Below are 11,819 nucleotides of genomic sequence, written 5' to 3'. Positions count from 1 at the left end.
GTCCGTGAGCAGCCTGCGCCCGGCTCCCGCCACCTCCCCAGATCCGCTCCGGGAGCAGCGGGCGATGCCGAAGGGATGGCTCCGTGCCGTGCACGAGGCCTGCAATTAGTGGGGCTCGCACCCTTTCTGACAGTTATCTTAACTGCTGTTTGCGTGAGACGGGGGAAGGAAACGATCCTGCAAGTCCTGCAAACATCTGCCCGAGCGTGACCCTTGCAGGCCCCAGGCTCGCTGCGCTGGGACGCACCGCAGGGACCCGCAGGCGTGTTTTAGCCGAGATCGCAGGAAAAGGGAGAGTCCTGCCTGCAGATAAGAGCGGTAATAGGATGGAAACTGGGGAACAGCATTCTGCCTGGGAGAGCCAGAACCCATCCAGCTGAACTCCAGGCATTTAAATAAAAATCAGTGGCACCTCTGGAAAGCAGAAATGAGATGAAATGAAGGACCCACTTACTACTGGAAAGACAAAGGACACAATATCTTTGCTAGGTAGGCAGGACACATGCACTTGCTGACTTTCAGTCTTTGACTCAACAAATTGAACAGGATATACGGAGACAAAGTCAAGGAAAGGGGGAAGGAGAAGAACTATTTTAAGAAGAGAAGCCAATAAAATCCCGTGGAATGACAAAGCCTGGGCTCGTGCATGAAGGTGTCCCACAAAATGTCATTAAACCAGAGAGACTTCAAAGGGGCCACAGGGCTGCAGCGATGCTCTGCGGGAACAGGAAAGCGTGATTCAGGTCCCTGACAATTGCTCCCGAGCTGCTCCTCTGCCCCCAGGCAGGGGCAGGGGGAACTCCAGAGCAGCACCCCTGAGCTCTGGGGGTGGTGAGCTGTGCCCGTGCCACCCCACCAGCGATGGTTTTGCCTCACCCTGGGTGGTGAGCGTACGAAAACATCTTTCTCACAACATGAAGGGATGTGTGTTTTGAGGTGAATTTATTATCCCAGTGAACACAAGCTGCTAAACAAGCCTCCAAGAGCTCATGTGCACACTCCCATGTATTTATTCCAGATGAAAAATATTCGTTCTTTCCCTTCCACCTCCCAGTAAAGCTCCCCCAGACGACCAGAAAAGGCTCAGGACTAGCAAGAAGAGCGTGCTGGGTATGCTGCTGGGCAGGCTGACTTCTGGAACATGCAAACTCAAAAGATACCCTGTTGGGTGGCAAGGCTGTATTTTTAAGAGAGGACGACTGCCGCTCGCCGCGATCTCCCGAGTGATAGAGGCCACACAGCGAAAGGGACAGGCGGGCCGGGCTGGGTGCAGAGCACAGGAGAGCCCCTGGGAGATCGCCAGGAGATTTTGTGGCATAGAAATAGCCATGTGAGCACTGCTCTGATGTAACACACCGCAGTGTGGGGCTGCCTTTGATCCTCACACGGGTAAACACCCCAGAACAATCTGCCTTTGCATCAGCGGGAGGAGCTGCACCCCGCCGATGCAGATCTCGCCCGGCCACACTCGCAGGTGTGCGAAGCGCTCGTGCAGGGCAGCTCCCAGCTGGACCAGGAGGAGGGAGCAGGGATGGGAGGAGAAACCCTCACGTGTGGCTGCAGGACAGCAAACTGCACCCCTGGAAGGAGAGACAGCTCCTGTCTATAGCAGGGAGTGGGTTTTGGGGGGGTGTCAGAGTCAGCAGAGCAGCAGCGGTGGCTCCCGTTGGGTGCAAACCCTGCCCTGTCCCATCAGGCCAGGAGAAACAGCACCCTCGTGATCTCCATGGCCGAGCCCCTGCGCTCCTCCGCACCCTCTGCCCGAGCAGCCCTGCGCAGTCTGGGTACCCCTATGACAGCCACCACCCCTGTGACACCCCGGTGACACCCCGGAGGTCACAATGGCCCCAATGACCCTGCAGTGCTGCCTCTGGCCTCCACCCCGGATGGCCCCACATGCCGGGGTCCCCGCCGCAGAGATGACCTCACAGGTGGGAGCCCCGTGCTCGCGGTTTCGCAGGAGGGACTCCTGCTCGTCATGTCCCCTTCCGGAACACCCTTCCGGGACAAAAGGATCCTGGTGGTGTTGGTGTGACGTCCCGTCACTCCCCTGCCACGCAAATCCCGGCTGCACCGCCATCAGCCAGCTTTGCCCCCGTGGCCGCTGAGAGCTCAGAGCAAGCCGCACGTGGTAGTCCTGGGAGGGCTCCGTGGGGACGAGTGAGGAGCTGCAGGTGTGGGGGTCCCCAGAGCAGAGCGAGGGGGGTGGCAGTGGCGCAGGGGCAGGACGGGCAGCACCGGCAGCCAGGCAGGGCCCTGGCAGCTGGCTGGGGGAGCGCTTCATCTGGGGTGGACATCTGAACCCTTTCTTGGTTACTGAAGTCAGTTCTTCTCTTGGTGACCCCCCCTGTGAGGATCCTGAGAGACAACAGATAATCTGGAAGGGATTAGGGATCTCTAAACGTATGACTGGATGCAAGAGGATTATGTGGGACTCTAATTCAGGCACAGAGCTCTGGCAGGGCCATCAGTAGCGCTGTGGACGTTGAGCTGGTGCTTCCCCTCAAAGACAGTGATCACGTAAGCAGGTGCATCACCCGGGCACAGAGGATTTCCTGCCAAGCTCAAGATGCCCCAGAGGATGAGCAGGAACCCCCAGGGCAGACGAACCCCATCGCAAGAGTGAAGCCCCAAGCTCAGCACTCCCTGTCACGGTATTCTGCCCGTCACTGGAAATGACTGTCAGCCCTCATCGCCAAGCGCACACAAGGCTTGCACATCTCTGAAGCATCTACATGACTTAGCAGTTGGGTTTTCAAAGCAACTACAGCCTCACCTCCACCCCCAACTGCACTGCTTTAATGGCATTAATGCCTCCCTGCTGGGTGGATGCAGGTGCAGTGGTGCAGTCGTGTGTGTACTTGTCTCTTATCTTCCAGAGCGAGAAGGGCCATGAGCTATAATCATGCATGTATGTGAATCTAATCGTTTCTGAACAAATCTAAGTGTGCTCAGAGCAGGGATGCACAAACCACCCTGAAATGACTGTAGCAGTACAAAATCTGTTCTTCAGGAGTCAAAATCCCATTATTTTATCCCCCGTGGAAAAAATAGACTGACATTTCCTTACGGCGGCGACTGCTGAAATAACAACTCGTGCTGAGCTCCAGCAATGGAGCTTTTCAAGCATCTGGCAGGTGGCTGTACTGCGGAAATGAGTGACAAAGAGAGGTGGTGAATCAGTGGGGATCTGGTCATTTCCCTCAAAGCCTTTAAGGCGATTTCTAATCAATTTGCAGGTGTCCCCCTCCTAATAGGTTTAGGAGCCAGCGTTCAGAGCCAGCTACAGGGAACAGAAATAGAGCACCAAGTAAGTCAGGGCGTCACGGAAACTAGGAAACCTCTTTACAAGGTTAAAAATAAAGCCAGACAGCACAGCGTTTATTCAGGACGCCCAGGAGTAGAGCGGTTAATTGCTGGGGGAAGAGCCAGTTTCCATTAGCACAGAGGTGTCATCAATGAAAACAAGATAACTGAGTCATGGTTAAATAACATCAATCAAGCCCTTCGAGTCTCCTTGTGTGCATTCCCTCAGTATGCTTTGTTTTATTTTCACTAAGTCACTTCCATATTTCCAGCACATCATTTGATTTTAAGCTCACTTTCTCTTTAAGTAACACCACCTTAGATTTTTAGCTAAAGAACTGTAAATACTTGGCTTCTCAGGATTTATACTGCGTGTTGACTGCCCTGGGAGTGAATGTCAGCAGGCTGGCACTCCCTAATCTCTCCTGGTTTGTTTGACTTGCTGCTTTTTGGTCACCGGTAAACAACTCTTGCGTTGGGGCCTTAAGCACTGGTGAGGATGGCAAAGGGTGGGGGCAATTGCAATGTGTTTGTCTGGCTCTTTTGCTCCACAGATGACTAAAACACCAGAATCCCCTGGCAAAGACCACAAGAGACCAGAGGGGATGGAGGAGACCAAAGCGATGCAGGAGATGTCTCACACGCCGCCCACCCCAGCGAGCCAGCAGAATCCAGCACGTCACCACAGGGACCAGTCTTTGGCCACTCGCTTCACTCCTTTTGTCGCCCATTTTGGGGGCTGTCAGCCCAACTCCTTCAAGTTTCTCTTCTATGAACCACGTTTCTCCAACTCATACAGCCCGTTCTACACTGCGCAGAGACCGACCTGCGGGTACCGCTACCACCGGGACACCGATCACACCAAGAAGGTGATGGACGTCCCGAGTGCAAACATCATGAAATGGAGACCCATCCTGGACACAAAGCCGTAGTCGAGAGCAATAAAGCCCAACCAATGAAACCAGTGACCAGTGTGACTCCAGCTTCCCAGCGAGTGTCTGAGTTATGACCAGCAGTGAGCACGTGAGCCAAGGAATGGGTGGTGAGGCTGTGTCACTGCTCACCAGAAACACGCAGTGTGGATTTTGCTCTAAAAACCCGGTCTGACTTGTCCTGTCATTTATTGCCAACTGCTTACACAGAGGCACTGGGTGTCAGCACCACACGGCACCGCGTGAATGACCGCCCAGCCAGGCTCCTCCACACAAGCCAGGCCTTAGCACATGCCACAAAACCTGGGAAGGGTTCACCGGCTTCTTCAGCTCAGCCTAAATTCTGGTCCTTCTTGAAAGAACATCTTCTTTCACTGGGCTTTCCTAGACACAGGCAAGGTATAGTTCTTAGTGAACAGAAAAGAGTGTTTCATTTGTGGCACTCAGAAATGAGATAGTAATAGGAGCTGAAATTCAGGCAGCACGACCCTGCAGCTCTGCTCCAGAAGGCAGCATAAAGTGGTTCAGCTTTTGCATTGCCCCTTCTGGAGAACTGGATGCACCGTTAGCAAGTACTTCTTGAAACAGCTGGCGAGCCTGTATCCACACTTAACAAGCAACCTTCCTGCTGTTAGTGAATGTCTCAGTACTGCAACCCCTCTCTGTGCTTAGGACAGGCTATCCCAGCCGTGTCCCCTTTGGTGGGGGGGTCAGAGCCGGGGACACCCACTGAAGCTTCCAGGTGCTGTGCACAGCGGGGACCTGTGCCTGGTGCTGCTGGAGAGAGCAGGATTAGCACACCCAATTAGCATTCCTCAATCTAATTCCTTTGTCATAACTGTTTTACGCTTGTGCAATGCCACCTGCTTTAGCAGAGTTATTCCTAGTTTGCTTCAGTGCAGAAGCAACACTGAGCTCTGCAACACACAAAAGTTGGGCTCTTTGTCTTAAAGTTGTCCGATAGAAAAAAGTAAGTGTTATAGGACAGACTTCTGCGGGTAGAGATCCAGAATTCACACCCATTTCATTACTAGTGGAGGATCTGGCCCATGCTACTTTCTGAGGATACACTTTTTTATCTCCCAGTCCTCCTCTGAATGCTGCATGTCAGAGTAAAAACAGCATTGGTTTTGGTCATATTTACATGGAGAATCTTTCATGGTAATTCATCATAAATACAAATCGAAGCTGCATTCAACTCCACCGGCATCAGCTGAGTCCCGGTAGTGCAGCGGCCAGGAGACGCTCCCGGGACGAGCCACGTGTGGGACAATTCCGTGGCAGAAACACTCGATGGAACACGGGGACCCAGCAGCTGGGTGGAGAAGGAGCTTCCCCGGGAGAAGATCGTCCGAGCATCTGGTGGCTTCATTTAAATCACTTAAAGCTTTACCACTCAAAGCAATTACGTTTCTATGTTTGTCTCAGCACACTAAATTTACCCTCATACAACATCTCTTATAGGAGCCAAAATAGCACTTCCCCCTCCTGGAATTTCAGGCTCAAATCAACAGCCCCACCTGGAAATCCTCAGCGAGAGGAGACCAAAAAGGCAGTAACAGCACAGAGACTTCTGAGCAGTTTTCTCTCTTTCTTCTTACTCTGATTTTGGTGCAAAAGTTATTGCCCATGTGACACCACCACCCCCCCACCACCCCCCCCCAATCACAAAGGAAGTGGATTAGGAGATTACACCATCACAGAGAAATTTCCACCCTCATAATCTCCTGATGGGCCTGTAATCTGCAGGACTTTCCCATTTTACCTCCTTTCTATTTTCACCCTGAACTCTTAATGCCTGGCAGGAGCCCATCATCCCCCTGAGCCTCATTGGCCGGGAAGGGATTTGCTGGGTACTTAACTGTCACCTTCCTGTCCAAAGAGGGGTTTGCGCTTTTGAGTTCTCCTGGGAGAGGTGTCGCCTGCGTCCGTCACCACCAACACTGAATCGGTGCAGCCCACGCACGAGGCTGTTTGTTTTTTCCCCATACTGTGATCCCTGCAGTGTTGAGGACATTTGGACTTTGAAGGCAAGAAGCAGAATTTAAAAGAAAGCCCTCAAATTTCAGAAAACATCCATTTTGGCTGCAAAGTGACCAGCACTTGGTGTGGAGATGGGGAACATGGACGGGAAAGCCGTGGAGGAGCTGAGCGCTACCGAGTGCCACCAGTGGTACAAGAAGTTCATGACGGAGTGTCCTTCTGGCCAGCTCACTCTGTATGAGTTCAAACAGTTTTTTGGCTTGAAAAACCTGAGTCCAGCAGCGAACAAATACGTTGAGCAAATGTTTGAGACGTTTGACTTTAATAAGGTAAATATTGTCCTTCCCGCTCAGCCTGCCCAGGGATCGGCTGGGCTCTGCGATCGCGCGTGCTGTATCTGGGTGTGGGCAGTATAGATGTGGCTCTCAGCATGTATGGTTGGATTCTCTATGGCCTCGGAAATTGTAAAATCACTTATGAAAGGTGAAAAATGTCAGTGCAAACTCCTCACCTGCTGACTGTTCTGGGAGAAAATAGACTTCTCCCAGAACTGGTAATTCCCCTTTAGTTTTAAATTATTAAAATAGTGGGGGTTTATCTGGTACTCTGTGATCCCTTTAAAATGAAGTGCCCTTTAATCCTTAAATATCAAATGTTGTGACAGTAAGGAACAAGCGAGGGGTGTGAGAACAAGTGCTGCATTCATGCAGAGACAGCGAGTTCCCGAGCGTGGCATGAGCTATGGTTTACCGAACAGATCGGGTTTGTTTTTCTATTGTTTTAAATTATAAATGGATTACAGTTTCATTGATTTTATTACATGTGCTCGGTCCCATACGATAAGGAGCTCGGGCCCTTTGTTCCCCGCGGAGAGGCTCTGCACCCCGGGCTGTGGCTGTGCCGGGCCCCGGCGCGGGGTCACCTGCGCACTGGGGATCCCCATCTCCCCAGCTCAGGGGCCGTGCCAGAGCAGCCGATGGGTGCTGTATCGCCGAGAGGAAACAACACCCTCCTTTACTTGCAGATGATTTGAAATTGCACCTCGTGTGAGATGAGGAATATCTTTTATGGCAACGCAAAGGGCTTAGTGGGCTTAAACCCACTGAAAATAGTACAATTTAGGCCCTAAATCCCTTGGGTATTTTGTTTGTGCCTTGGCCTTTACCTTGCTCACTGCCCCATCTTTGAATACATGTCTGAAAAGGGAATTGATGCACAGGAAATCCTGCTGGGAAAGGGCCTCAGTAGCTATTTATATCTAATCTGGCTCTTGCAGCAGTGGGATAAAGCAGATGATCTCTTCTTGAACCTGCCCTGTGGTGCAGTGGCTGTGTTCATTGACAAAACCCTGACTTACTCCCTCCCAAAGACTTTCTGTGGTTTATAGTATGTACCATTTTCCCTCAAAGTGCTTCGTATCTCAACAGTATGTGCCATTGAAATGCTCTGTGGCGAGCACCGCATGTCTTCACAAGCTTCCTAGAAGCTGTGAACGTCACGGGGCAGTGTCTGGAGGCAGGGTGGTGGCACGTGAGCTCACCCCAGCCCGGCTTGGCACGGGTACCATAACCCTGGCTGGAGAGCCGTCTGCGGGCCAGCGTCGTGGTGTGAGCTGGTGGCGGGCAAACACCTCGGAGGAAAGTCAAAGATAAAACTGTTTGTGCTTTTGGCATGACCAAACATGAAGCAGACACACAAATGGCACAGGGACAGAGCAGTGCCCTCCCCTCCCCAGACGTCAGCAACGTGCTGGGGTAATTCCTGAGCTCATTCCTCTCCTGGAGGTTTGTGTGTGAGACCCCCTCGCAGCAGAAAGGAGCTGTAGGTGTGCGCTGACAGGATAACGTGAAGGTAATCCTCTGGGGTTCATCTGCATAAGCCTGTTCCTCTTTGACCTCTGAATTACCACTGTTTTGCATACAGATTCCTTTAGCACAGCCTAGCTGTTGAGGCTTCGTTAGTCCCCACGCCAGGTACGCACACCGAGTTCCTTCGTTATCAACAGATAATGGCTCTGCATAGGCTAATGGGGAGCCCTCACCAGTGCACTGGTTTTAACTGGTGGGCGTGCAGGGCACCCACACCCGGCACCTCTGCTGCGCTCCCCAAGCCCCTGCTCTTGAGGTGGTGGCCACCCGCTGAAGTCTTCCAGCGGGGATTTCCAAAATGACCAGGAAAATCACTCACTGCCTGACTCTGCTTTTCATCTCATCCAGCTTCTAACCTTCTGCTTTTAGGATGGCTACATAGATTTTATGGAGTATGTGGCAGCGCTGAGTCTGGTCCTGAAAGGGAAGGTGGATCAGAAGCTGCGATGGTATTTCAAGCTCTACGATGTGGACGGGAATGGCTGCATTGACCGGGGAGAACTGCTGAACATCATCAAAGTGAGTGGGCTCAGCTTTCTCCATTTCTGTCACAGACGATGGTCATTAGACACAGGTAGACAGAAAGGTTGTAAAAGGAATATTCCAACCCAAAAGACAACTCCCTGGTAAATCGGTAGGCACTTGCCAAACCTGCTGCTTGTCCTCTGCCAGTCCTCCCACCAGGCTGGCTGCCCTGGCCAGACCTGTCCTGATCACCCCCCACCCCACGGCACCGGCCCACATGGAGGCAGCGACCCCTCCTCTTCTCCTTGCAGGTTGTTTAACCACATCCACTGAAACGTGGGCACTTGAATTCAGCCTAACGGTTTTCAGAGGTGAACAGCTCCTGGCTTATCCCAGTACGCCCACTTAATCTTTTAATGTATTGATTGCCTTTTTAAGTGATTTTAATCTCCAGTTTTTTAGAAAGGACTTGCTCCTTTCAGAACTTAACTGCCTGCAAAAAGTTTGGCCTCTCGTGTCCGGTCACTTATCCGGTGGATGCACAAATCTGCACAACGCTCAGGAATTGTGTCCTCCTTTCCCTCCAGGCTATTCGAGCTATCAACCGGTGCAACGAAACGATGACGGCTGAGGAATTCACAAACATGGTGTTTGACAAAATTGATATAAACGGAGATGGTGAGGACCTCTCTTATGCAATGCCAAATACTGCTCCCACTTCCCCCCCTACCCGGAGTTCAGTCTGTCAGAGCAAATCCAGATACTGGATGTCCCAAAGCACCGGGGCATGGGCAGAGCTGGCAGAGAGCGGATCCCCATGAAGATTCTGCTCCCCATTCCCTCCGTGGGCTGCAACCGGCCTGAGGGGACCCAGCAAACTGCCCCTCGTCATACTGGCAGGGTGGGATCTGCATGGGGCTGTGCTGTGATGGGGTTTGGGGTGTACAAGAGACAGAGCTGGGACCTCAGGAAGGGCCACGTTTTATAGTCCGTGAAACTCCTGGGGGGATGCTCCGAGGCTGCGGGCGGAGGCGGGGAGAAAGACTGCAGGATTTAACCGATCTTTTCTGACCATGCTCTCGCAGGTGAACTCTCCCTGGAGGAGTTCATGGAGGGCGTGCAAAAGGATAAAATGCTGCTCCAGATCCTCACCCGCAGCCTGGACCTGACACACATCGTCCGGCTGATCCAGAACGACGGGAAGAACCCGCAAGAGCCCGAGCAGGCAGCGGAGGCAGCCCAGTAGGCTCCCAGGACGCCTCCCCTTCGTCTCTACTTTTCCCCCCTCACATTATTAAAACAAATCGGGTTGTGGCTGTGGGAGCTGGGGAGCTGCCCCAGCATGACTGGTGACAGACTATCCCACCAGCACAGGGACCAGGATCTGCCCGAAGGCGCCACTCCCCTGGCAGACGGTTTGGGGGAGCTCGGGGCTCACCGGGGACTGCCCTGGCCCTGCCCGGCACCCCCGGGATGGCCAACGGGGCCCTTCGCTGTGCGGGGGCCTCTGGACATTGCTGAGGAGCAGGGAGGGGGTAAAGTCTCGCCTCCCCGGGAAGGGGGAGCGGCACCACGTGATGCACTTGGATAACGCACCAAGAGAGCCTCAAAATTCGCACCGAGGCAGCGGCCAACACCTGCATCTGCAGCTGCTGGGGGGGATGAACCCCAGGGCTGCCCGGCACTTGGCCCCGCTGAGAGGGGTCCCACGTATGAAACCTCGTTCATATACTGAACCTTCTCTTTCCATATGTATTTCCAGAGCATGAGATCAGTGGCTTTGGTCATTCGTTCTTTGATTTGTTATTACTCTGTTAGCAGTCAGTAGTGATAATGCAAGATAAAAACATCTATGAGCTAGAAAAAGGGGAGTGGTGAACGCAGTGGCTTTTTGTTGTTTAAAAGTATTAAAAACATAGAATGGTGCCTTTTTTTAACAACTATCTGAACTTTAAGGGCATGTTTCTCCTTGAGGTATCTGGAAGGGCTGCAATGACAGTAACCTGAGAGGGAAGAGTTTTGCATGTTTGTAGGAATATTCTTGCATGTCTTATCACCTGTACAACAGACTCGAACTCTCCGGCAAGTCACACTGCGTGGCACCCTCGAGCATCAGGCGGTTTTAACTCCAATGACAGCGAATTGTCTTTCAGAGGGGTGTGCTGCTAGAGACAGGCTGGACGCAGTGTCCGCGCCACGAGCATCCGAGTGTCCCTGAGCAGGCAGTGGGTGCCACCACCCCCACGGCACAGTGGGCTCAAGTACCGTCCCCCGTGCAATAAAACCCAGTCACCCCTTATTATACCATCCTGGGCACAGCAACCTCGTCTGCGGTGCTAATTACCAGTGCCAGGAGCAGGGGCTGCCCCAGGCCCCAGCACACGCACAAGGGAGGCTGCGAGAGCAGCAGCGGCCTCGTCCCCTCACCGCCCGCCGTCCCCGCGCTGAGCTGGGGCTGCGCCTCGGCCGCTCCTGGACAGGAGTTTCCTCACCTGATGGGAGCAAGTTTCAGGCGTGGTGAGGCAATGCAGGACACCAGGAAGGATTTCTTGCCTGGCTGAAAGACTTGTTATTTAGCACTGGACGCTTGCAACTCATAAGCAACTTTCTGACCATTTTTCCTGCGCATCTTTTTCACTTGACAGTGTTTTACCTCGAAGCTTTTGTACTTCCAATCTTATAGTGAACTAATAAAGATATTTTATAACATTATTTCAGGTTGTGCTTTTTCTTTCTTTCAATCATTCCGTTTCCAGCAGGACAGATTAACTGCCTCATACAAGTGCAGAAACGTTTGTTCTGGGTTCATTAAAACAGTCCTTTCGCAAGAACAGCACAAGCAGGGGGAGAGGTCTGTTTTCATCAGAATCAGCGTAGAAAAGTGGCAGCTCCCAGGTTCTTGCATCCCATGGGCGCTGCCTGCTCTCCTGAACCTCAACTGCATTGAGCAAGCGTAGCTTGCTTTAATAAAACCTCACCCCCTGGGTAGTCCTACAACTCTCCTGGAGCTCTGCTTTACCCACCCACATTTCTAGGCACCTGCTCCCTGCCCTGTGCCTCCTGGGCCACGTGTGGCAGCCCCGTAGCTCCCTCCTGCCCATTTTCTGCCCAGACAGACGGCGAGTGCAGGATGCACGGCCACGGCCCCGCCGGCAGCTGCCCCTGACAGCCTGGCTCGGGCTCTGGGGGTGCTGGACGGGCACAAAAACCAAAAGGCCACAGAGAGGAACCCGTTGACGGGCCAGCTTGTCCGGCCACCCCACTC

General features: G+C 52.9%; 2 protein-coding genes across 2 annotated transcripts; both read left to right on the top strand.

Moving 5' to 3' along the window:
* The first annotated feature begins 3,860 nt into the window (after positions 1–3,860).
* CIMIP3 (ciliary microtubule inner protein 3) lies at positions 3,861–4,238 on the top strand. Its single transcript, XM_074849984.1, has one exon. The coding sequence runs from the start codon at positions 3,861–3,863 to the stop codon at positions 4,236–4,238; it is 378 nt and encodes a 125-aa protein (XP_074706085.1).
* A 1,909-nt stretch (positions 4,239–6,147) lies between these two features.
* Positions 6,148–11,266, top strand: GUCA1A (guanylate cyclase activator 1A). The gene is made up of 4 exons (XM_074850056.1): positions 6,148–6,550; positions 8,459–8,608; positions 9,142–9,232; positions 9,640–11,266. Exons 1-4 carry the CDS (start codon positions 6,353–6,355, stop codon positions 9,798–9,800), a joined length of 600 nt encoding a protein of 199 aa, XP_074706157.1. The 5' UTR covers positions 6,148–6,352; the 3' UTR covers positions 9,801–11,266.
* Positions 11,267–11,819: the final 553 nt, after the last annotated feature.

The sequence above is a fragment of the Strix aluco genome, chromosome 25 (assembly GCF_031877795.1).
Source record: "Strix aluco isolate bStrAlu1 chromosome 25, bStrAlu1.hap1, whole genome shotgun sequence".
Classification (NCBI taxonomy): Eukaryota; Metazoa; Chordata; class Aves; order Strigiformes; family Strigidae; genus Strix; species Strix aluco.
The sequence above is the reverse complement of the archived record's forward strand: the minus strand, read 5'-3'. Positions and strand labels throughout refer to the sequence as shown.

Coding starts and splice junctions, on each gene's coding strand:
- CIMIP3 (XM_074849984.1), top strand. CDS start 3,861: ATGACTAAAACACCAGAATCCCCTGGCAAAGACCACAAGAGACCAGAG.
- GUCA1A (XM_074850056.1), top strand. CDS start 6,353: ATGGGGAACATGGACGGGAAAGCCGTGGAGGAGCTGAGCGCTACCGAG. Junction 6,551..8,458: donor AGACGTTTGACTTTAATAAG/GTAAATATTGTC, acceptor TTCTGCTTTTAG/GATGGCTACATAGATTTTAT. Junction 9,233..9,639: donor AATTGATATAAACGGAGATG/GTGAGGACCTCT, acceptor ATGCTCTCGCAG/GTGAACTCTCCCTGGAGGAG.